This window comes from Littorina saxatilis, linkage group LG15 (genome assembly GCF_037325665.1).
Source record: "Littorina saxatilis isolate snail1 linkage group LG15, US_GU_Lsax_2.0, whole genome shotgun sequence".
Lineage (NCBI taxonomy): Eukaryota > Metazoa > Mollusca > Gastropoda > Littorinimorpha > Littorinidae > Littorina > Littorina saxatilis.
Genome location: NC_090259.1, coordinates 35757507 through 35783742, shown reverse-complemented (window position 1 = coordinate 35783742; position 26236 = coordinate 35757507). Strand labels below are relative to the sequence as shown.

The 26236-nt window shown below is 42.4% G+C and overlaps 1 protein-coding gene across 3 annotated transcripts in view; it reads left to right on the top strand.

The window, feature by feature from the left end:
• The window catches only part of LOC138949161 (G-protein-signaling modulator 2-like), a 165386-nt gene that overhangs the window by 98374 nt on the left and 40776 nt on the right, over positions 1-26236 (top strand). For all 3 annotated transcript variants that reach the window (XM_070320930.1, XM_070320928.1, XM_070320929.1), the window contains exons 5-10: positions 3679-3821; positions 4283-4406; positions 10892-11007; positions 14699-14963; positions 15461-15537; positions 15990-16039. In XM_070320930.1, coding sequence (XP_070177031.1) covers positions 3679-3821; positions 4283-4406; positions 10892-11007; positions 14699-14963; positions 15461-15537; positions 15990-16039 — 775 coding nt within the window. The remainder of the gene's footprint in view (positions 1-3678; positions 3822-4282; positions 4407-10891; positions 11008-14698; positions 14964-15460; positions 15538-15989; positions 16040-26236) is intronic.

Sequence of the window (26236 nt, the reverse complement as noted above, 5' to 3'; positions counted from 1 at the left end):
TCTCTGGTTCATTGCGAACATTTAGCGTTTCCTCTTGGACTATGGTGCTGTGGTTTACTCAAGCCATAATCTTTTAGTGCTTCACTCCGCGGAGGGTGTTTCACTTGTGGTCGTTTGGAACTCCTTGTTCTCTTCAAGGGGAGACGCAAAGGTTCGTTTTTTATTACTCGCTCGCCTCGGAGGACATATCTGGTTGTCTTCCGAACTTGCACGGCTCTCTTTTGAGTTAAGAGCTGTCTTCTGGTCTAGCTGTTTGTAAGAGATTGTTCTCTCTTTTCGTCAGTCACGACCAAGACAGCGTATTTTAGGCCTTTTCACTTAGCTTAGGTCTCAACAGGCTTTACGTGAAAGGGGTTATTTAGGCCAAAAAAAATAATAGGTGTGGTTACGGTAACATAGCAAAAAAAAATAGGGTAGGAAGGTAGGCAATCACTTTTTTTTTTTTTTTTACTTTTTTTTCTGTGTACAAATTAAACCTACTTGACAGGGAAATAAGTGTGCGACTCGGGCGCTTTCGCTTTCATTGCATTTTCTGCACTCGTTTACTTGGTTTTTTTGGTATTTTTTTGACAAATGTAATAAAAAGTTATAGGGTCGGCCCCAAAAAATAGGGTAGGTCGGGTTACCGTAACCACACCTATTTTTTTTTTAGGCCTTATCTAAGTTGATCTTTTCTGGTGGTTTCTTTTGCCATCATTAACTTTCTATGAGTGCAAATAAAGGGGGGGGGCAGTCAGCCCTTCCTCCAGCACCTGCGTTAGTGCAAGTTCTAGATTCTGGGCATCAGCTTTAGCATTCTCCAGTTCAGGAGGATGTTAAGACTTTCCACGAACTTTTGTTATCGTAGGAAGACTATGTTTTGTTAGTCTGGAGGAAAGTCGTTAGGTCTTGACAAGACTTTTCTCTTTCTACGCCCTGCGTGGAAAGGGCCCTGTCGTCAAAGCTTTTGTCTTTTGAAAATTAATTCCAGCTTGGGATTTCTTTTTGTTTTAAGAGCCTTAGATTTTGAGACATGCTAGCCTTTCTTTATAGGAAGGCTCTCAGACTCTTTTTTGTTGGTGTTCACTTCCCCTTAAGGGGGTAGCGTTTTACATACTTCTGGGTCTCGCGCAAGGTATTGAGTATTTTGACATACTTGTCTTGCATGGCTCCTTTTGGTTCTTGCGTTTAGACGGATAGAATCAAATTATTGCTAGGCAGCCCTGACTAGATGGGCTTTTACACTCATTAACAGGCGTATGAGTGCGGCAGTCAAATGGGGGGGGAGCATTCTTTCTTCCTCTGCGTTGTCTAGAATTCATGGGGCCTGAGCTTGGACCCTCTATTCGGTGGTTCTGCTGCCAGACAATTCTCGTATGGCACCTCAGTGGTGTTTGGACGTCATGTTAAGACGTCTTTCTTTAACTACTTTTTGTGCTTGTTTAGCACCCACGGCAATGGTAGTAGTTGCTTACCAGAAATGGTTGAGGCAGGCCGGTTTCTTATCATGTTTAAGTGACTTTCCTGCCACCTTATGTAGCAATCTGCTATTTATGTGAGTTGGAGTAAGAATATGTGATTTAATCGAAAATTTCTAAATAAATTTTCATTTAATTAATATACTTACCAACTCACATAGTAAATGCCCTCCCAACCTACCCCGCAATCGTTTTTTTAATAGTTGAAGGTGGTGTTTCATTGGGAATGAGTATACCGGCGATATGTGCCGCGCATGCGCGGGCGGCCGGTGAGGAGAGGTAACTACCAGGGCCTTGTTGTCAAGGTTTTGTTTTGATTTGGGGGTTACCTCCCCCTGTTTCCAGGGTTAGTACTTCAATGTCTTACGCATCAAACTGAAGTTAATGCTATTTATGTGAGTTGGTAAGTATATTAATTAAATGAAAATTTATTTAGAAATTTTCGATTATGGCTCCAACAAATTAATTTCCCCACTACCCCGTATTGATTTGTATCAAAACAGTTTTGCGTTTTCAGCGTCAACAATTTGGAATTCGCTGCCATGTGAGATAAAGGGATCAAACACTATAAAACACTTTGAAAATACTTGTTGTCATGCTCAGTCAGTCATTCTGAAGCTGTTCCTATTTCATATAATCACCCGAAGCAAAAATACATCGCTATCATAACCTATGTGTTTTTTGTTTTGCCAACTGATAATAATGATGATGATGCTGTTGATAAAAATGTGTGTGTGTGAGACTGTGTGTTGGATTGTGTGCGTGCGTGTGTGTATGCCTATGCAGGTATGTGTGGCATGGCATATATGTGATTGTGTGTGTGTGTGTGTGGATTTTTATTTTTCCTTTGCATTTTTTTGACATGTTAATTTCAATGTATCGATTGAACACTGGATTTCCCTTCTTTGAGCCATGTGACCGCAGTCTCGGGGGAACACTGACTGTCTTGATCTGTGTAAAATGTCATATTTTGGTCAAAAATTCAAATAACATAATGTTGTAACTTGTATTATTCATTAGATATTTGTAGAGGCAATGTCGTAGTTTGCAATACTGTATTACTACTATCAGTGTATGATTAGCGTTGACATTTATAACTTCTTTTTTTTTCTAGTGTCTGTTTAGTTTTAGCAGGGACAGATTGTCAGCCTAAAATCTCCATCCTTGAGTAATAAAGTTTGTTCATTAAATTGTTTGTTTGTTTTCTCCCCCCTCTCTCTCTCTCTCTCTCTCTCTCTCTCTCTCTCTCTCTCTCTCTCTCTCTCTCTCTCTCTCTCTCTCTCTCTCTCTCTCTCTCTCTCTCTCTCTCTCTCTCCTTTTCATTCAGACCAGCCCTTTCTTCTCTACCTAATCCATTAGTAAAATAGTCAAGACGATTTATGATAAGCGCTCACGGTCAGACGACAGCATGTTATTGGTTAGTAAATCTTTGCTTTTGAGTAACAGGTTGTAAGTTGATATGCGCCATGTATGTTGTTTGTGCTGGGTATTTATTACCCCCAAGGAAGACAGAAGACAATGCCACAGAGATGTGTAGATGAGTGGAGATTTCAGCAGGTTTTGATAATGCAGTGTTTCCGCCCCTGAGACCTCCAAAACGAGGACAAGAACTAGGCCTTTAAGGAGAGCAAGTCTTACGATGGCGCTGGATTCTTGCAGGCTTAATGAAGAGGAAATGTGAGAAAACATGGACCTATAACGGAGGAAGTCTTAAAGAGGTGGAGTCTGCTGTACACTATGGTGAATACAGTGGAACCCCCCTTTTAACAACAACCAGTTTAAGACTCTCTCCCTTTTAAGACTCTATTTTCTTAGATTTTCTGTCCATAACCTGTGTAAATTTACCCCCATTTTCATTACCCCTTTTTAAGACCTGATTTCTTCAGATTCTTTGAGGTCCTGCCCTGTTCGCTGCCATTAAATATGTCTATATAAAGCATTACCTGTATATATACCTGAATTTACAACTTACAGTGTACCCTTGATGTACAAATGAATACACCACACATGCACCCATTCTTTGTTTGTTGTTGTTGTTCTTCTTCTTTGTTGTTTATTGTACGGTGTGGTGGCCGTTACAGCAAGTTACCCAGGATGTCGGCAGGCAGGAAGCGAGAGGGTTAAAAGGGGTGTTCCATTGTATGTCGCTACTATTTAGTTGTTGGTAGCACTAAGTAGTAAAGCTAAATGTATTTAAAGTGACTGTGTGTGTGTGTTGCAGGTGGGGGAGGCGCGGGCACTGTATAATCTGGGCAATGTGTGGCATGCCAAGGGCAAGCAGATGGGACGCACAGGCAACCAGGACCCCGGGGAATTTCCTCCTCAGGTCAAACACTGTCTGCAGAAGGCAGCACAGTTCTATCAGTGAGTGCTGCACCACTCAAACAGTTATTATTGTGATTTTCACCCACATGGTGATCAATTATAGTCATATGTGATTGGGACTGAGTTAAGATAAACTTTAATGTCTGAAGCAAAACTTCATTTTTCTGAAATAAGTTGTTGACTTTCTTAACTTTAAAAAAAGAGTATAATTCATATTTTATTTACAAATCTGAAGGCACAAGTATGAGTTGCTGTAGGATGGTTACCCTCCTTTAAACTGAGATAATGCACTGTAGCTTGTGTTCATTGGTTTTTATTCACCCTTGGCTTACCAGATTTACCAATGGCCTTGTGTTTGAAATAAGAAAATCAGACAAGCTCAACAGTTGAGTAACCATTTAGTGAATTAGTTTGATCACATAGAAACTAAGACAGCTCTTGTGACATACAGTGTTATGCTGGTATGGATGATGATGCTAGTAATTGTGCTTATTCCACAGAGAAAATCTGAGTCTTGTCAAAGAACTAGGGGACACCTCAGCACAGGGGCGTGCTTGTGGCAACCTTGGAAACACACACTATCTCCTTGGCAACTTTAGTCAGGCCATTCAGTTCCATGAAGAGGTAACTTTCTAATCATAAAATTGTCCTTAGCATGCCAGTCACTTTAAACATAAAAATATATTGTGTATGGGCCTGAATTAACTATACCAATACATTGTTCTGGACACATTTCCTTGACAGGTAACATTAGTGACACAAATATGTGCGTGGCCTGCATCTGCATCTGTGAATGTATTTTGTCATAGCATTAAATAACATATTCTTACTACAACTCACATAAATAGCATTAACTTCAGTTTGATGCGTAAGACATTGAAGTACTAACCCTGGAAACAGGGGGAGGTAACCCCCAAATCAAAACAAAACCTTGACAACAAGGCCCTGGTAGTTACCTCCCCTCACCGGTAGCCCGCGCATGCGCGGCACATATCACCGGCAAACTCATTCCCTTCTTCAACACCGTGCTGTACAGACGTGTTGGTACTTGCTGGGCTTTTCAGCCTTGGGTCTCCTGTGAGGACGACCTTTTGACCCTGGTTCATCTTGCTAGCTGTTGGTGAGATCTTTCTGGTTTACAACGTTTGTTTATGGTAACTGTTCACTTGTGAAAATGTCTTTCTCCGTTTCTCGGAGTTTGTTTTGGTTTTCACTTGGGCGGGAGAGAGCTGTTGCTCTCTCAGACATGTTTTGTCTCTCCCGCTGAGCAGTTATTTTGTTGTTCAAGCCTAGTCTAGTGACTTATCTGTAACGTTTTCTTGTTATAGCTTGTGCCGCCATTTGCATTTGTTGGTAAATGGCGTCGTACTTTGTGCTCCGTCTTACGGAGTCGTTCTGTTTACACGGATTTTACTGTAGTGCTGCCAGGCGGGTGACTTTTGTTTTCCCGCCTAGCAGTTATTTTGTTGTTCAAGCTTAGTCTAGTGACTTATCTGTAACGTTTTCTTGTTATAGCTTGTGCCGCCATTTGCATTTGTTGGTAAATGGCTTTGTACTTCGTGCTCCGTCTTACGGAGTTGTACTTTTAACTCGGCGACTATTACTGTAGTGCTGCCAGACAGGCGACTTTCGTTTCCCTGCTGAGCAGTGTGTTCTTTCGTTAAGCTTAAGTCTAGTGACTTACTCCTTACAGGCTTGGTTGAGCTTGCGCCGCCTTTGGTCGTGTTATGTTAAAGCTTGTTCTCCGTTCTCGGAGTTGTAGTTTCAACATGGCGGTCTTTAGCGTTAGCTCTGTCGGGCAGGGTACTTTGTTACCTGCTGAGCAGTTTGATCTGTTGTGTAAGCTTAGGTCTTATGACTTATCTTTTACAGATTATTTTGTCTTTACCTGTGCCGACCTTTGTGTGTTGGTATTCTGTTTTTTACTACATGTCTCCGTCTTGACGGAGTTCTAGTCGTCAACATGGCGGACTTGCGTTGTGACGTGCCGCCATTTGCATTATTTTTTCTGCCGGTTGTTGAACTTTTGGCTCCGTTTTTTGGAGTTTTTTGTTGCTTCAACCTAGTGTAGGCAGTGCCCGGTGTTACGGGTGCATGCCGCCATTTGCATTTTAGTATTTTGTAATTATTTTTGCGAAATTTTCGATCCTGTGAGCAAGGAGTCGTTGCGTGTTTCGTTTGATCCTCCTGCTAGCTTGCCCGTTTTGTCGCCGCAGGAGAAAGAGACCCAGGCGGTCTCGCGCGATGAATTGTTTGCTCTTTTTTTTCTACTTTCAAGGATCAAATGAGGGAGATGCTGGCAACTGACAGGGGTGTGTCTTCCTCCACCATTCCAGCTTTGCCTCCAGGGGTTGGCAACGCTTCCTCTTTGTCGAGGATTGTTCTTTCCGCTACGATTACGTCGGCGGACGTTGCTGTTCCTCAGCTTTCGGCTTCGGCCGATCAGGTACGTGTTCATGGAAGTTCGGGGTGTTCGGCGCAAATGCGTGCTGCTCATCTCGACGGTTATTCCACCCTTGACGCTGGGGCCGGTACGTCCGGTCCCTCGTACTCGGGTTCAACTGCTTCGGCAAAGGGATTTCCGGCCACAGGATTTCTTCCGAGAGATCGTGGCACTTTCATTTTGTTACCATCGACTTCCGGTTCACAGCCTACGGGGGTTCCGGTCGTTGGTGGTAACGGCAATCCGTTTCCTGCCTACGCTTCCGCTGAGGCGGTTGCGGACGGTGGGGGACAGGTTGGGTCAGCTTCCGGGTAAAGCACAGGTGTGTTCCGGTCGCCTTCCCTTCCGGATTGCCAGCTACCGCTGGTTCCGGTCCGCCGGTTCCGGGGTAGACTTTTGGAAGTTTGGGGCACTCAGCACACGAGCGTGTTTGTCTCGACGGTTATTCCACCCTTGACGCTGGGGCTGGTACGTCCGGTCCCTCGTACTCGGGTTCAACTGCTTCGGCAAAGGGATTTCCGGCCACAGGGTTTCTTTCGGGAGATCGTGGCACTTTCAAATCGTTACCATCGACTTCCGGTTCACAGCCTACGGGGGTTCCGGTCGTTGGTGGTAACGGCAATCCGTTTCCTGCCTACGCTTCCGCTCAGGCGGTTGCGTACGGTGGGGGACAGGATGGGTCAGCTTCCGGGCGGAGCACAGGTGTGTTTCCGGTCGCCTTCCCTTCTGAATTGCCAGCTACCTCTGGTTCCGGGCAATGGTAGCAGCTCGGCTTTGCCGGTCCTCCTTGGTGTGGTTACACAGGGTTCCGGTACGGCGAGTTCATCAGTTCCGTTGCGGGGCAATGATGGTTCCGGTCATGATCGGGCTTCATCAGACATCTTTGTTGATGATGTGGATGTTGTCGAGGATTGTGATGACTCTTCCGAGGCGGAACACAACTTTCGAGTTGAGAGGAGGTTCTTGCGCGCGCTGTATGCCGCCGCTGAGGTTACCTCTCGATACTTTGCAGAAGGGGTGACAACTTCGTCTTCTCGTTTAGCGGCACCACCTTTCGCATTTGGCGATTTCCAGGGTGACAATGAGACTAGCGTTCACTTCCGGTTTCGGGAGTCGCCCTCTGTAGCCTATGAGATGGCTAAGGTGTTGAGTTCCGGTGCTGTTAGCATCTTTCCTCTGTTCACTGCTCATGGGGATGTGTCGGAGTCTGTTCAGCCATGGCTGGCTTCTCCGAGCAATTGTTCTCGCACGTCGTCTTTCATGCTTCGTAACCAAAGCTGAACGGGAAGCCCAATCATTCTTTTGATCCTTTTGCACTTCCGAGTTCCCCGCTTCAGGTCACTCCTGCGTTGGGGGACAATCATTTACGGCTTCGGCCAATGATGGTTCTGGGAACAAGGACTCTTTGCCTAGTAGGCTTCCAATGTCAACCCTTTGGGTTTCAGGTTGTTGGTGGTTTTGGTATCCCGTCTCTCACTTCTGTTTTCGGAGTGAAGGACTGTACGCATTAGCATCAACCCACACTGTCAAGGTGTTGCGGGTGTTTTGTACTAGGGATTTTGCCTTTTTCTGGTTCGTTTTTTTTGACGTTCCAGGTAATCGTAGCACTTTGTTCTTGCCTGTCCGCAACTTCTGATGTCAACCCTTTGGGGTCCAGGTTGTTGGGAGCAGTGATGCCGTGTATCTTACTTCCTGTTCTGCTGCGGCTGTTTAGGATGGTAAGGTTTTGTACGTGATGGCATCTATGATTACTGTTTGCGTAGGTCCCCGCGTCTGACTTTTAGTCTCTCAGCGGATCAGACGCGTTCTGGGTTTTCGGCCATATTCAGGGTGTTTCTTGATTGGCGGCGAATTTTATTCCGGATTTTTCTTAAGGATGCTCCTTAGTTCACGACAGCTGTCGGTTTTTGAGCGTTCATCGTTTTTGTCCTCTCGAGGAGGTTGTTCGGACTTTCTTGTGACTTCCTCTGTTTGACAAGAAGCGTCTGAAGTCAGTTTGGGGGCAACATGACGGCCGGTTTCGGCGACTTTGTCTTACCTACGGGTAGCGACGGTCCAGTTCATAGTCATAGTCATTCATTGGTGCTTTCTGTCACGACCCACGAAGTTATGAGTGCTTGTCTTTGCTAGACTTGGACTCTTAACGCAGGAAGTTTTACTGCGTCTTTCGCTCGGTCTTGATTGGGTAGTTGCTCAAGCAGGTCATGCACCAGCAGTAGCCTACTTTTGGCTAACCGTTTGGATCATGTTGGGTTCACAGCTTGGTTCATTAGAGGGTGAGTGTTCTGGTAGTTTGGGTACTTCAGGAACACGTTTGCTCGTTCTTGAGATTTTTCTCACCGATGAGGGCTTGATATCTTTTTCTCAGGTATCACTTGTTTTCGGTAGGAGATCGGTCACGAACTGACGTCATCTCCTAGGCCTGGCGGGCTTCACACCCTCCCAGGGTGTAACATAGCGACATTATGTTTTAACGATCGCTACAGGGTTTGTCCTTTTCAGTTCTGTGTTGACAAACTTAGGCTCTGATCGTTCCACGTTCGGCACTACAGCTAGCTCCCACTGTATGCTTGCTTCCTTTCTTGTCGATTAAATTTCATAGCTTATTGCTAGTGAGTATTGAGTTAGACTTTTGCCTCTTTCGATTAAAGTCGCTTTGGTTTTGATGAGCAATCTCGGTTCATCTCTTGATGAGAGGTTGCATTCTCGCCGACCTGCAAATTGTTGCCTTTGTTTTCGGCTTTAAGTCATTTGACTCTTTTGTGGGAGAGTCTAGCAAGGCCAGATGTTTTCCGACATTTGTCTTGCTCTATCCTTTGAACAAGGGGCAAGTTATTGTCTCTGGTTCATTGCGAACATTTAGCGTTTCCTCTTGGACTATGGTGCTGTGGTTTACTCAAGCCTTAATCTTTTAGTGCTTCACTCCGTGGAGGGTGTTTCACTTGTGGTCGTTTGGAACTTCTTGTTCTCTTCGAGGGGAGACGCAAAGGTTCGTTTTTTATTACTCGCTCGCCTCGGAGGACATATCTGTTTGTCTTCCGAACTTGCACGGCTCTCTTTTGAGTTAAGAGCTGTCTTTCTGGTCTAGCCGTTTGTAAGAGATTGTTCTCTCTTTTCGTCAGTCACGACCAAGACAGCGTATTTTAGGCCTTTTCACTTAGCCTAGGTCTCAACAGGCTTTACGTGAAAGGGGTTATTTATCTAGGTTGATTTTTTCTGGTGGTTTCTTTGCCATCATTAACTTTCTATGAGTGCAAATAAAAGGGGGGGGGGGGCAGTCAGCCCTTCCTCCAGCACCTGCATTAGTGCAAGTTCTAGGTTCTGGGCATAGGCTTTAGCATTCTCCAGTTCAGGAGGATGTTAAGACTTTCCACGAACTGTTGTTATCGTAGGAAGTCTATGTTTCGTTATTCTGGAGGAACGTCGTCAGGTCTTGACAAGACTTTTCTCTTTCTACGCCCTGCGTGGTAGGGCCCTGCGTCCAAGCTTTTGTCTTTTGAAAATTAATTCCAACTTGGGATTTCTTTTTGTTTTTAAGCTCTTTTTTAAGAGCCATAGATTTGGAGACATGCTAGCCTTTCTTTATAGGAAGGCTCTCAGACTCCTTTTTGTCAGTGTTCACTTCCCCTTAAGGGTGTAGCGTTTTACATACTTCTGGGTCTCGCTCAAGGTTTTGAGTATTTGACTACTTGTCTTGCATGGCTCCTTTTGGTTCTTGCGTTTCAACGGATAGAACCAAATTATTGCTAGGCAGCCCTGACTAGATGGGCTTTTACACTCATTAACAGGCTTATGAGTGCGGCAGTCAAATGGGGGGGAGCTTTCTTTCTTCCTCTGAGTTGTCTAGAATTCATGGGGCCTGAGCTTGGACCCTTTAGCCGGTGGTTCTGTTGCCAGACAATTCTCGTATGGCACCTCAGTGGTGTTTGGACGTCATGTTTAGACGTCTTTCTTTACTACTTTTGTGCGTGTTTTAGTACCCACTGCAATGGTAGTAGTTGCTTACCAATTATGGTTGAAGCAGGCTGGTTTCTTATCATGTTAAGTGAGATTCCCGCCACCTTATGTAGCAATCTGCTATTTATGTGAGTTGTAGTAAGAATATGTTATTTAATCGAAAATTTCTTAATAAATTTTCATTTAATTAATATACTTACCAACTCACATAGTTAATGCCCTCCCATCCTACCCCGCAATCGTTTTTTTGTTAATGGTTGAAGGTGGTGTTTCATTGGGAATGAGTTTGCCGGTGATATGTGCCGCGCATGCGCGGGCTACCGGTGAGGGGAGGTAACTACCAGGGCCTTGTTGTCAAGGTTTTGTTTTGATTTGGGGGTTACCTCCCCCTGTTTCCAGGGTTAGTACTTCAATGTCTTACGCATCAAACTGAAGTTAATGCTATTTATGTGAGTTGGTAAGTATATTAATTAAATGAAAATTTATTAAGAAATTTTCGATTATTGTTGAAGCTTGATATTTAGGTGAGGGGTTTAGGGGATGTAAAAGGTCTATCAACATGTCATTTCTTCAACGTACGCTTTGCAGTATAAGTTCAAGTCATGGAGTTGGTGTGCAGCAATATACTTTTACACAGAATGAATGTGAAATGAGAAGTGGCATGTTGTTCAACAAGTAAGCTGAGAGATGTTTGTACCGATGTGTGCAGCGTCTTGCCATAGCCAAAGAGTTTGGAGACAAGGCAGCAGAGAGGAGGGCCTACACAAACCTGGGCAATGCTCACATCTTTCTGGGGGAGTTTGAAATTGCTGCTGAACATTACAAGTATTAATGGTTTATTGTGTTTCTCTTCTTGCTGATTACTGTTAGTCATATTGTGTCTACACAAAAGAGTATATTGTGCATCCACCAGTCTCTTTCTATTGGGCCCATGTTTCCATGTCACTTTCGTTAGCCCAGTTCTATATTTCATTTGAGTACTTGCTGCATTTATTACAATAAATTGTGAGCATTTGAATCTTTTTCTGTCAGGAACTCAGCTGACTTGAATAGGAAAGGAGCTTGATATGGTCCTCTGCTCCAATGCTTGTATATATTCCAAACCACTGTTACTGATTATGGTTAAAAAGTTAATATAACAGAAACTTAAGAATGTAGCTATTCTATTTGTTTATATGTAGATATGTTCGTCTGTGTTGGAGATGCATTCAGTTGTTCCTAGTATTGGGGTTGTTTGATAATGTTGGTGGGATCGTGTATGAATGCTTTCAAATAAATACTGGATGTTTAAGAATGACTAGAATGACCTGACGACCAATCTCAATAGCAAGACAATTCAAATCTGAAAACGCTATGAAAAAAATCATAACACATTTCTTATTTTTTTGTCAATTACAAATAACTGTCTATAACTATACAATCTGAACTAATTTGCAAACAAAATTAACTTTTGCCCGTTACGTGATCGTTGCACACCAAAATTGCACAAACAATTGCACAAATTGCTGACAATGCATACACATGTCATCTGCTAAGAGATGAAGCACAAATAAAGCTTGTAAGAAAAATGTCAAGGAAGTTATTGTCTCGATACCTGATTGAAAAAGTTTTGTGTATGTCATCGACGAAAATGACGTCATTTTGAAGAACAAATTTAGTTCTTTTCGTCATTGCTAACATCTAGTCAGATTTCAATTCAATATTCGATATCAACCTTTGACAAATTTATTTTTTTGCAGTTGCAAGCTGTTAGGAAACGCTACCGTTGCTGAGCTTTGGTTCAGTTTTGTGTGTTGCATGTAGTTGACTTATTTGTACTTTGTGGGAAAGTACCGATATTATATTTTGTAAACACAATATTTATGCTTGGACGAGAATGCAGGTGAACTTTCTAGTCCTGTCAAAACAAGTTGTTTACCATGCTGTTTTAGTCGTGAGTTCGTGGCGTTCGTTCGGATTAAGTGCGTCGGCGCTTTTTGATGTACGTCATAGAGAATGTCGCTAGTTTAGTCCATGCACGGCTCGTATAATGTAGTTGTATCATGTTCGGTCTGGAATATTCTCGAGATTGAGTATTTACTATATATGCCAGCGCGATTTGAATGTTAAAAAAGGCTTCTATTTGAGTTCTGCTACGATGTGCAGTTGTATGTATGGAATGCCAAATAAATCCTCGAACTCAATTTGACGAGTTGTTTTCTGCTGCTGCGAAGACGGGCGACGTAGAATAAAAGAACACAACTATACGACATTTGAGAACTGTGGCAATCTCAAGTGTCGTGTAACACAAGCTGATTTTTGACTCACATGCGAAGCAAAAGTGAGTCTATGTACTCACCCGAGTCGTCCGTCCGTCCGTCCGGAAAACTTTAACGTTGGATATTTCTTGGACAATATTCAGTCTATCAGTACCAAATTTGGCAATATGGTGTATGATGACAAGGCCCCAAAAAACATACATAGCATCTTGACCTTGCTTCAAGGTCAAGGTCGCAGGGGCCATAAATGTTGTCTAAAAAACAGCTATTTTTCCCATTTTCTCTGAAGTTTTTGAGATTTAGTACCTCACCTATATATGATATATAGGGCAAAGTAAGCCCCATCTTTTGATACCAGTTTGGTTTACCTTGCTTCAAGGTCAAGGTCACAGGAGCTCTTCAAAGTTGGATTGTATACATATTTTGAAGTGACCTTGACCCTGAACTATGGAAGATAACTGTTTCAAACTTAAAAATTATGTGGGGCACATGTTATGCTTTCATCATGAGACACATTTGGTCACATATGATCAAGGTCAAGGTCACTTTGACCCTTATGAAATGTGACCAAAATAAGGTAGTGAACCACTAAAAGTGACCATATCTCATGGTAGAAAGAGCCAATAAGCACCATTGTACTTCCTATGTCTTGAATTAACAGCTTTGTGTTGCATGACCTTGGATGACCTTGACCTTGGGTCAAGGTCACATGTATTTTGGTAGGAAAAATGTGTAAAGCAGTTCTTAGTGTATGATGTCATTGCTAGGTTTAGCTGAAGGTCAAGGTCATGTAAAGGTGAAGCATGTGAGTCGTATGGGCTTTGCCCTTCTTGTTTTTTTTTATCTCGCTTTGATACTGCTGTGTCGCCAGAAATAATGGTCAACAGGACCGAAGTGCTGTGTAAATTATTAGCAGTTCTTCCAAACCCATATAAAAGATGTGACACTACCAGCCTGTTTCCGCGTTTTGAGCCAGAATTTTTTGTTTTGGCATATCGACGTTGCAGTTTGGGAGCAAACGATCCAAATTTCTTTGCGACTTTGTGTTCAAATGGGTTTTTCCATTATTCTAACAATGCACAGCTAAATAAACAACAATGCACAGCTCAAAAATATGGCCACGAACAAATCTACAGTACTGGGAAGAAAGAAGAATAACAACATGCTTGTCCAATACGACTTGCATTTTGACATGTGCCCTATAAAATCTCCCTAAAAGCAGACATGTTCATTTTCTCCCAAGGGAGAATTCGTTGTTCATAAAGTCTTGCGGGACCCAAAAGTATTTCTGTACGCTTTCTTTTCTTTTCATATTAAGCTGCTTCGCAGATATAAAATGTCATTGCTTTTCTCAACTTGTCAAGTCTGTCAAAATGACCACAGTTCACAGAACTGGAAAATTACACTGATTGGAATCTGGAATGACAAAATCTGAAATGATGTCATGTGGTCAATCTCGAGAAATAAGCATCTCACAGAACCAGCGCCCTTCTATTGTGAACAAAGGATTTCTAACTCTAAGCAGCAGGAAGAAATCAATTTACCCCGATGAAGTGATCAAGAAAAACATTGGTACATTCGGCCAGCGCTTGTGTCTTATACTCGCACTGTGCTTCATTGACACATTATTTGTCTTGTGCTGTTTCAGTCGGCCAGTTTCCTTATGAAATAGTGTGTTTTGATCTGTGCTGGTCATTTGATGAGGGGCACACATGCGCCAATTAGAAACAGGTGGAAAACGTGATACATTTTATTGTGTTTGTGAAGAAATACAATATACACAGAAAGAGCAATGAGATAATTGCAAGCTGCTGTGAATAAGCCTGCTTATTCGGGGATATGATGGCCAAATCTCAAAATTTAGCTGGAGTAGTATCAAAAAAGTTACTAGCCCGCCAGAAATGTCGCTGGCCGATCAGGCGGACGATTTGGCCATCCCTGTTATTGCTATGTAACAGCAACAACTGGGTTTAATTACCTTTTGGTCGCACCACAAGCCTTCTGCTAACCTAGGGGTCTAGTTGTGAAATTGATGCTGAAGTCATTTTTTTACATTCCGAAGGACAGTTCAGTATCCAAAATTCGTTTAAAAGTGTTCTTTTTCCTTTTTTTGAAATAGGCATGTTTATCTTGTGTAACATAAAAAGATTTCTGAGATATACTATACAGCACCTGCAAGCATCATGATATATAGCAAAGTACATCAAGAGATTGCTTCTTGCTATTATAATCATTAATGGACTCTGACTGTGTTTCAGGAAAAGTCTGTCAATAGCCAAGTCTCTACAGGACCGTGCCCTAGAGGCACAGGCGTGCTACTCACTGGGCAACACGTACACCTTGCTCCGCGACTACCCGCTGGCCATCGAGTACCACATGCGCCACTTGCAGATTGCACAGGAGCTGCGCGACCGTGTGGGGGAGAGTCGCGCCTACTGGAGTCTGGGCAATGCCCACTCCGCGCTCGGCAACCATGAATCAGCACTGGACTTTGCTAACAAACACCTAGAAATATCTAAAGAGGTACATGTTTGTATGCTTTTCATCACAATGAACCAAGATTCTGTAACTATGCTAGAAAGGGAGAGTCGCTAGTTTTGGATTAGTATAAATGGAGAATGAACCTTCCCTCAGTTCTAATTTTATAACTAATTTATAAGAACAAATTTGTCATATGCATTGAAAGCTGAAAACTTGTGTGATATTTATGGTCATGCATGAGCATACATTAGAGCCAGCTTATTGTGTGTACTATTTAAGGTGAAAGTTTGGTGTTACTGTTAAACATAGATGCCCCAACGCACATCCCACCCCCCCTCCCCAGTTAATGTTCTGAGATAACTCTTTTACCTTTAAATCATACTTGATGTAAACAGATAGTCAGTTCTTTCACTTTAGTTGTTCTTTTTTCCATCACATAACAACTATAAGTAATTGGTTCAAGGTTATTTGGTGGAAGTGGAAAAGCAAAGAGAATGTTGGTCACAAGTGAGTGTAAGAGGGCGTGTGTGTTGCTACAGATTGGTGATGAAACAGGCCAGATGACAGCACAGATGAACCTGACTGACTTCCGTGCCATGCTTGGCATGATGCCTGCGTAAGTGAAACTCACTCATCTTTCCTTCTTCTCTGCTCAATCAGGCTGCTGGTATTTTCTTGTGCTTTACACACATACACACACACACACATTCACACACACCACGCACACACATTCGCACACACACACACACACACACACACACACACACACACACCATAGACCTCAAAGGAAAATGCAGTGTAAACTTTTTTGTTTTTAAGATAGTTTATTTTCCAGTGTAGGATGAACACTCTGAGTATAAAACCAATCCCTGCCAGAGCTTTTTGTGTTTACTGTTTGCATATCTTTGTTCTGTGTACGCAACAATGACCAAAGCTGTAATCTGTTACTGCTCTAGCACAATTCCAAGATTATAAATGTGTGGGCCTTTTAATAAAGCATAGAACCCAGGTGAGTTGAGAGATGCAACCTGTGCATTGTGAAAGCTGACAGTGTAATGACTGTTTCAGGGTGAACAGCGACACCAACTCCGACTTGGACACAGCCGACGTGGGCCTCAGTAAGTAGCACCAACACTTCTACTTTACTGCACCAGTTTGTATTGTCACCGTTAACCTTTGGCACGCCAGCGGCGCATACAATACAATACAATACAATACAATAACTTTATTAATCTCTAAAAGAGAAATTACATTGCTGAGCGTTTGTGTCCGTAATAATAACATACATAAAACATTCAAAATAAACATTTGTTCTTTGTCCTGATAAAATATAGCACATTGGTTATCACATAAGAAAGTATATTAAAAATAAATTAACATGCATTCACCATCAACAATGCACAAAAGAAAGTCAGCACCTTGCCGGTTATCACATATTGTCTAAGATTAAGAGAGTAGAATGCAAAACAAGATCAACAATACTGAAACAATACAGAACACTGACCCCGTGCATCAGAGCGACAACACCAGCATCTACCGCCCCACCTGAGAATTGAAGATGTGAATTGCAGATGGAATGAACGAATTTCTGTAGCGTGTGGATCTTGCGGTTGGTTGTCTGAATCTGTTGCTCCTGTCTGTCCGTCTACTGTCAAATTCCGGTCTGAGTGGGTGCGAGTCGTCCAGGCATGGGAATTGTCCGCCGAATGGCGGATTTCCGCCGATTTTTTTTTTTGTTCCGCCGAAAATGCAAAAGTGTCCGCCGAAAAAATAAAGGGGGGAGGCACACAAAAAAAGCACCGGTTACTTTGGCCTTTGCGCAAAAGCCCGCGAAAACTTTCCGTACTTTGTTCACGCACTGCTACCGCCCGCCTCAGTTATTGAACTATTATGTTTGAAAGTAAACCAGATTGCACAGATTGTGTTACAAGTTACATTTTCCTGTTTGTCTCAACAGATACATTTTTTTACAAATTTAAACCATATATAATACATGTAAGCAAAATTTGGTACATTTTTGTACTAAAAACTCTGATTCTAAAAAGAGAATTTAATGGCAAACTTGGAGCTCAGATGACACCAGATTGCACCATCTGGGTTCTTTGGAGAAAAAAATTTCCGGGGGAGCATGCCCCCGGACCCCCCTAGTAAGGCTAGGCGCTTCGCGCCGTCGACTTGACGCTTCGCGTCTTCAGTTATAAATTTTCCACCTTTTTTACAATTTTCAATTCCCATGCCTGAAATCTTCTGTACCTTGTCAGTCAGTCGTCGTTCATGTGTTGATGTGAAATTGTCCTGCTTCCTCCCAACCACCCCACTTGCTTTCCTGATGAATTTATCTAATCTATCCCTGTCTTGCTTGTTGATGTTGCCACCCCAACACACGGAGCCAAAGTACAACATTTATGCGCCCATCCATTCTTTCCCACTGTCAACCAGTGGCGCATTATTGCGCCAGCGCTAAGCGTGTGTTGTTTCACAAAATTCCACCGAGAAGACAACACAACCCCTTTTCATTTGTTTGTTTTTGACTCACCTGAGTAATTGGTGAGTATTAGGATTCATATGTGTCCGGTGGTACAGTGGAACCCCTCACAAAGACCCCCCTCTCTAACGACTACCCCGCCACAACGACCCTTTTTTTTTAACCGATGTGTTTCCTTATATAGTCGTCACCAGTGTAGCGACCACCCCGCTCTAACGTCTAAGGACCGACCTAACAGCTTGTGTAACGACTTTGTCAGACAAAGCCAAGACTCTCAGTCAGCGTAACGCATCACTGACAAACCGGTTATAACCAGTTATAACCGTCTCGCGTAAGCAAAGGCACTAAACCGCTGAGAGGTGTGATGGTTGGGTGGGCTGAGTAAACATAACAAACCAATCATCGAGAAAAACTCACGTGACCAACATACACCGTTCAATTCAGTCAGAATAGACAGTCTTTGGACAGAAGAGCAGGAGATCGACATGGCGTCTACAAAGAAAATAAAATATTTAACTCTCGAAAATCGAGTGAATGTTGTGAACAGACACAAAAAGGGAGAAACTGCCATCGCGATTGCAAAAAGTCTTGATGTTGGAAAATCGCAAATTCAAAGAAATATCCAAGACAAAGAAAACATTCTGAAAAGGTGGGAAAGTGGTGACAAGGCAGTGAACGCACTCACCATGCACTGACATTCGAAAGCAGCCACACAAACACAGCACAGAGGCAGAGGCAGGTGTGCAGATGCTTTGTGAGAATAAGCGTTGAAATACACTGTACACAACACCGCTCTCACTCTTCCTCACTGACTACCCTAAGCCCTGACAACTGATCCTTGGAAATTGTTTGGAAGAGTACACCTCTCTATTTCTCTCCAATGCTCTTCCTGCTGACATGCAGTGACACCGGACACCCCACTGAGTTTAGCCAGCTACCCCCCCCCCTCTCTCTCTCCCTCCCCCCAGCCATGTACTGTTTGGTTCTGTGGCCAGAGAGGTGTCACCGGCTAATTGAGGCCAGCAGCACTGTTCACTCAGAGCAAAACTAGTTGACTGTGTCTAACTTTTGACAAAGCAACACAACTGAAGGGTTCATAGATTAGGTAACCGACTCACTGGTCAAGGCTGCGGGGAAACAAGAGTATCTTGTCAATGAAAGAGGTTACACACAGATACGCGATGCTGAGAACGGTGGCTGATGTTTCACTCTCTTTCTCGGAGGGCCTTCATCGACTGTGGCTTCTGTTGCTTACGTCCAACAGACAAGAATAAAGAGCATAGTGCAGTTTCATGTTGGCATCTTCGCATTTGAAAGCAAGAAAGTGCGTGTACTCCACTCCTGACCCAAATTAACCTCCTCCTAATGGGTACACGTGCACCCAAGTTAACAGAGACTGTCATCACGTCTTTGCGGCTGTGACCTTTGTACCAAGAGCCGGACTGCTCTGTTATCGATTTTGGTGTGGTGAAAATTTGACGATGGTCTGTCCGTACTTTGCAGGTATGACCTGCTGTTGGGACCGAAAATTAGTGTCCGTGTCCACGTTTTGCAGGTGTCCGTTTAAGGGGGGGCAAATATAGAAGCAAAACACGCCGTGCCGAGCAAATGTGTCCATACATGTCAGGTGGCCGCTCACGCCGGTGGCCGTACATTGCAGGGACTGCTGTAAAGAATGCTTGCTCAGAAACTAACTCTTTTTGCATTGAAACATGCACCAGAACTGGTGGACACCATCGACAATGTCAAACATGAAATCGAAGCAGTTTGCTTGAGGAAACGGTCGTCAGCAACTCAAACTTCTCTGTTTTCTTTTTCAAGAAAATCTGAGGTGACTTTCTTTGTGGCCCCCTTACCCCGCCCCCTCCCTCTGTAAGGACCTTCCTCCATAAGGACCGATTTTTGTCAACATTTTCAAGGTCGCTAGAGAGGGGTTCCACTGTATGAACAGCCGGCCGGCCGTCTGTCTGTCTGTGGACAAAAAACATAACGTTGAGGTTATCTCGGATGGTTTTCAAGCTAGACCTCTGAAACTTTGCACACTTTTAGGGTTTAAAGATATTTCGAAGTGACCCCAGTTTGGTTGACCCTCGTCAAATTTTGGGGTCACAACAGGTCATGTTAGTTTCATAAAAACTTAACGTTGAGGTTATTGCGGATGTTTCTCGAAGCTAGAGCTTTTAAACTTTGCACACTTCCAGGGTTTGATAATCTCCCGATTTGGCCCTAGTTTGATTGACCCTCATCAAATGTTGGGATCACAAGGGGTCATGTTCGATTTATAATTACTTAACATTGACGGTATTTCAGGCGTTTTTCAAGGGTTTGATAATCTGGCAACATGACCCTAGTTTGGGTTACCCCCATCACATTTTGGGGTCAAAGCGGGGTCATGTTTGTGAACACTTTACGTTGATATTTTTCAGTTATTTCTCTTATTTTGGGAACAAAAGCCTCCAAATTTCACAATTGTAGAAGTTCATTACAGCAGTCCCTCTCATGAACGGACACCCTTGGGCCCTAGCAAAACTGTCCGTACATTGCAGGTGTCCGGTCACGGGAGGGGTGACCACACCACCCCCTCCCCCAGGCCATACACTTGACTCGCACAGAGACACACAAACAACAGGATTGAGTCTATGCTAATCACTTCTTGTGGCTACTAAACAATAACAATACACTCCTAATAGTTCTTTAAACGTTTTGTAAAAAGGATTTGTTTGAAAAGTGTTGAAAAGAAGAGATAAAATAAATCCTCAAGGCAGTGAACACACTCACCATGCGCTGACATACGAAAGCAGCCACACAAACACATCACAGAGGAGCGTGTGCAGATGCTTTGCAAGAATAAGCTTGAAAACCAGTTTGAATAAATAGCAGCAGATAGAGCTGCATGTCATAATCATGTAATTTATTTTTTTCTTGTCTGGCTTTATTGACTGCATGCCGATCATGTGGCATGGCAGTGACTTTTCATTCTTCAGTCGGAAATACACTGTACATAAACACAGCTCCCACTCTCCCTCACTAATGCCTACCCCAAGCCGTGACAACTGATGCTTGGAAATTTTGTGGAAGAGTACACCTCTCTATTTCTCTACAATGCTCTTCCTGCTGACATGCAGTGACACCGGACACCCCACAGAGTTTAGCCAGCTAACCCTCCACCCCCCCCACCCCCCCACCCCCACTTCCTCTCTCTCACTCCCTCCAGCCATGTACTGTTGGGGGCTGTGGCCAGAGAGGTGTCAGCTAATTGAGGCCAGCTGCACTGTTCACTCAGAGCAAAACCAGTTGACTGTGTCGTAACTTTTGACAAAGCAAGACAACTGAAGGGTTCATAGATTAGGCAACCGACTCACTGGTCAAGGCTGAGGGGAAACAAGAGTATCTTGTCAATGAAAGAGGTTACACACAGACACACGATGCTGAGAACTGTGGCCGGTTTTTCACTCACTTTCGCTCAGGACCTTCATCGACTGTGGTTTCTGTTGTTTACGTCCAACAGACAAGAATAAAGAGCTCAGTGCAGTTTCATGTTGGCATCTTCGCATGTACTCTTCACTCCTGATGGGTACATGTGCACTCAAGTTATCAGTGACTGTCATCACACCATTGCGGCTGTGATCTTCGTACCAAGAGCCGGACTGCTCTGTTATCGATTTTGTTGTGGTGAAAATTTGACGATGGTCTGTCCGTACATTGGAGGTATGACCTGCTGTTGGGACCGAAAATGAGTGTCCGCGTCCACGTTTTGCAGGTGTCCGTTTAAGGGGGGGCAAATATAGAAGGAAAACACTCCGTGCCGAGCAAATGTGTCCGTACATGTCAGGTGTCCGCTCACGCCGGGGGCCGTACATTGCAGGGACTGCTGTATCAGCAGACATGACCAAAATTTGGCTTGTTTGTATTAAATTTGAGAGTCACAGCATGAAAATGTTTGCTGAAGATTTTCACCCCTGAAATATCCACTGAGCTATGGAGAAAATAAGTCTTGGCTTGACTATTGGTGATGACATCATGTCATATCATGTTATTATGATGTCATAGTGTCAGGAATGAGGTCATGGAAGTGTCTGAGTATAAATGTTTTTTTCTGGGCTAGCCAAAACTGAATTTGGACAAGAAAATTGGAAAATATGTATAAGTTACAGCTCCGTCCATCCATTATATTCTTTCACCCCGTCGAGACAAAATATCACGCGATACCATGGATGGACGGAGCTGTAACATATGTATGGCATGACCAAAGTAAAGAGAATTTGTCATGGGATGTGAAAACAAATCATTGGAAATTCACCATGGGCAATCAACCCAAGCCTAAAAGTTGTAGAACTATATTTTGTTTCAGTCTTGGCAAGGCCAGTTTTGTCCAGTTCCGGAAAAGACATCATGAATTCATTCACCCTGCCGAGACGAAAAAAACCAATTCCATGGATGAAAACGTATAAGCTTATATCCCGTGACGCATCAAAGCTAAATTTTGTTTTGAAATGTCTTTACAACGTACAGATAACTTATAACGACATAATCGCCTTCACAAGACAGGAAAAACGCACACTTTGTTTTTCGTCTGCTACAAATCTAGTCTTGTTGGTTGACGGAGAGACTAAAGCTTCAATCGTACCTTCATCAACAGGAATAAATGCTCAATCCGCTGTCAGTTCGCAACTGAACCTTGTTTTTTTTCTTTAACTTTTTGGTTAACATTGAAACGGCAATCCAAAAGAGTGTTTCAGCTGTTTCAAGACACAGGCTTAGCTCCTTCTTTTGAGTTGCTTTTCAGTCTAAAATGACACCGGAAGCGAACAAATTGTCGCGTATACTGTCGTCACAAAAAGACGTCATGACAAAGTTACACGCAAAGCGAAAGAGACTGACGTCATTTACTTTTGTTCGGAATTTTCCGTCTGTTCCTAGCTTGTCAGTAAAGACCTGACGTGAGTAAGCTTACCCAAAACGTCTTTGTTCTCTATTCACATTGCAGCTGTGAAATAATCAGTCTTGTGTCTCGGTCGTGTAGGTACAGAGTTTGCTTTTGCAATCATTGTGTTCGTGTTGATGACGGCTTCATAAGACAAATCAGCGAATCTATCGCGAGGAAGACGTTTATGTACAAATCACCGAACCCAACCCATTTTTTGTGTGCATTTTTCTGAAGAATAAACTGCATGTGATTAATTTCATCCGTTTAATGCTTGTCGAAACGAGCCATAAGGCTTTAGAATAAAAGATTTCACGCATTGCTTGGCCATCTGATCACAGATGAGGTCACAGTTTGTAGGTTGAATCTATGAATCGGCCAGAGATAGATCTGCATTTCTGGTACGACCTTCCAGATTATCAACAGCGGGTTCATGGTCGGAATCAAGAGGTCAAATTTGCGTGGCTCCCAATCATTTCATAAAAGATTTCCATTTTCTTGTTTCTGCGGCTGCGCAAGTTATTTTGCCTAGGTCATGGCCGAACTTTAGGCCTACGGAGAAATATCGCTGGATATTTTCTCCCTAGATTAACAGAGACAAAGAAGGGAAGTCATGCTGTATTATGATTTAGTCTGTCGGCCAGAGACCACTTGGGTCAACCTGACGGGGTTGGGGTTGCTACCACACTTTTTTGACAGATTTTAACAATATAATTCTAAATCTAGAGTCCTGGGGCTATTCGTTATACCACTTTTGAGAAAAACGTGGTTTTTGTGTGCGTATTTTCCTTCTTTGTGCTTACTATTCCTGTTTAGAGGGTTGGGTTCATTAAAGGGACATAGAAGTTGAACCGCTTGTCTAACATTCTTCAATGGCATATCATTGGAAAGGTAAGGTAATCATACATATTTTGACGTCAATTAAAATGACGTCACGTTGTTCGTGTTTATGTAGTGATGACGTACTTTTGTTTCTTCAAAATATCGTTATCTGCAAAGTCGCCGCTTTGGGTGTTTCATTCAAATCATTTGAAAATATGCAAGGCATAAAATACAACTATACAGTTTTAATTGGAAGTAAGTAAAACATGTTATAGTGCATCCTAATAGGGGAAGGGACCCTAATATGGACCACTTTTTTGTTTCACGCTGCTAACTAGATTTTTCTCTTGCAAAGCAGTTTCATTTTGTGTTTGGTAGTTGTTCTCTCTTTCGTAAATCTTGACGACTAATTAGAGAGAATTAGCTTTTTCAGTCATTCACTAAAAATCAAATACAGAAAAAATTCACAACTGGTCAATATTAGGGGCCTGGTCGCGTAATATGGACCAGTGATGAGACCTTTGAAAAATCACTGTAAAAAGCCCCGTTTACTTCAAAATAACATGATACAACTTGCAACTTAGTATGCAAGTCAGACTAATTGAAATATGCTTCAGATTTACAGGTTTGGGTTTGAGAAGAACTTTATTTAAAACACAAGAGGAAACTTTAAAAAAAAATCAAAAACAGAGAGAAAATAATCGAAATTATCAACTTTCACGTAAATAAGACTATCATTTTTTTATAAATCTCGAGGGCTAGTTATAGGTCTTAATGAATGACTGAAATCGTCTTTTATCTTTTTTTTTATTTGTTGAAGGTGGTTCATATTAGGGGACACAGAAATACTTCGAGGTTTTACTATAATTTTTTGTTTGTGACAGAAACTCGGGGCCAACACTGCTACAGTGTAGCGAATACAGCCTTAGCTGTCCTATAGTGCGATTTTTGTGTGTTTCTAGCTTTGTCTTTGTAGAAAAATTAGTACATTTTAAGCGTCAAATTTAGAGTGCACGAAGCTAAAAGTGTGAACAAAAACAAAAAAGAGAACAAAACCTTACGGTTTTGTGCGTTGTGCGTCCGCAAATTGTTCTACATATTAAGAGAGGATACATGCAGCGAATGAATTGAGCAAAATGTTCTGAGCGCTCTAGCACCGTCAGTTTGTCAGAACGAAAGGTGGTCCATATTAGGAGCCCTTCCCCTATAATTTGCACGTTTACGTGTGACGTCACAAACATACACACCTTCTTAATCTTGACTGCACTGGTGCTTTGGAAGGTGTGCTAAAAGCTGATCTCGGGAAATCAGTATTTCAGTAATGGTTGTCGACATTTTATCCCAAAAAAGCTCATGTTTGGTTTGTGAGTTATTAGGGGAAACTTCTTTGGGACGAATACAAATTTTCCCTCATTCTTTTACTCCTTTTTTTCGTTTAGCAATGTGCTTATTGGAAGCACACCTGCCGAATGCAAATGATCAGAGGTACCATAATTGTTAATTAAGTGAGATAAAATGACAACAACTTTGCTGAAAATGATTCAAGTGATGACATGTTTCAACGCTATTATCACACCACAGCCAGTTTATTTTGACTTTTCCCCAGGTTTGTTTCTTCGTAAGTGAGTTGACGTGAAGGTTTAAAATGTATACTATACACACAAAGGTGTGAATCAAGTTATTTAATAATCGTCATGCAGTCAGTGTGTGCAGAAGCAGTTCTTTGAAAATTAGTGGATAGCAAATAATACTGTGTGTGATGACAGTTTTCATGTTTTTTTCTGTGGCACATTTACACGAGTGTACATAATTAGAAAGGGTCGGAGCTAAAGGGGCGTGTCATCAGACACACATTCTTAGAACAACAGAGAAGAAACCAACACCAAAGACGCCAAAAGTCTACTTCTCTTAGCTATATATCACTCATCTCCGAACAAAAAACAGCCCTGAAATAGTGTTTTCAGTACAATTTACCGTCTTATAGGCACACTAATAATCACATCAAAACAGTTTGGCTTATCATCTTAGATCTGACCAGGCTTTTACTCGGGGCAAGACCATTCCTTCAATTTGTCTCATGCCAAAACACAGCACCCTGGCTGCTTTTCGCGGTGAGTTTAATTGTTTTTGTGACTACATTTCAAATGTTACTTGTTGCATTTAAACACTTCATTCATCAAAACAATTACTTCTGTGCACAGGTAGCATTTAGACTGTTTGTTTCTTTGGTATGTGACAGAGTGGAGGGATGTTCTTATTTTATGTAAAAGCCTGCCCCAATCTTATAAGGTGCGCCTGTCAGTTTTCAAGCCTTTAAGCTGAATCCAAACTGTGTTAGATCTGAAACATTCAAAAGTAAGTCTGGTTTGTCTAGAGAAAGAGAGAGGAACCCACACACACACACACACGCTCACACTCACTCTCACACAACCACATCTTACGCATGTACATATATCGTTTCAGATATCCGTCTCCGTTTCTTCATGTAAAAAGTGTGATTAACCTGTTGCATGTGATGTCCGCTCTTGTTACAAAATGTTCAACAAAACATCATTGTAAAATTACTAAGTCTACAGACATCCATTGGCACGACCTAATTCTGCTGAATCGTATGTCTTTTGTGACTGCTTAGAAAAGCGAAGGACGGAAATAACATTTCCTCAAAGCCAAATTGGATGTTGCAATGATGTAAAAATATGTTTATTTCTTTATTAATAATAAAAATCGCACTTTGTGAAAACCATTGGTGTATACAAGCACTTATAGCTAACAACCCCCGGTCTGTGTTGACGTGTGTTTATGCAGGGTAGGGTCACAGTAACGTGCGTATCGCGTACACTAGGATTTTCTGCCATATGAAATGAATATCTTTTGATGCCGAATAAACAGACAAAACGTCAGTATGATACAGTGATTACATTACTTTGCATTTCTTTGAAAACACGCCTTTACTAAGCGCCAGTCTTAGAAAAAAAGCGAAATAGGATAAGAAGACTCAAGAAACCGAAAGTAGAACTCAATCACTGCTTGCAATCATATATATACGGTAGCTTATTGCTGTTAAAACATTCTCAAACTTTGTGT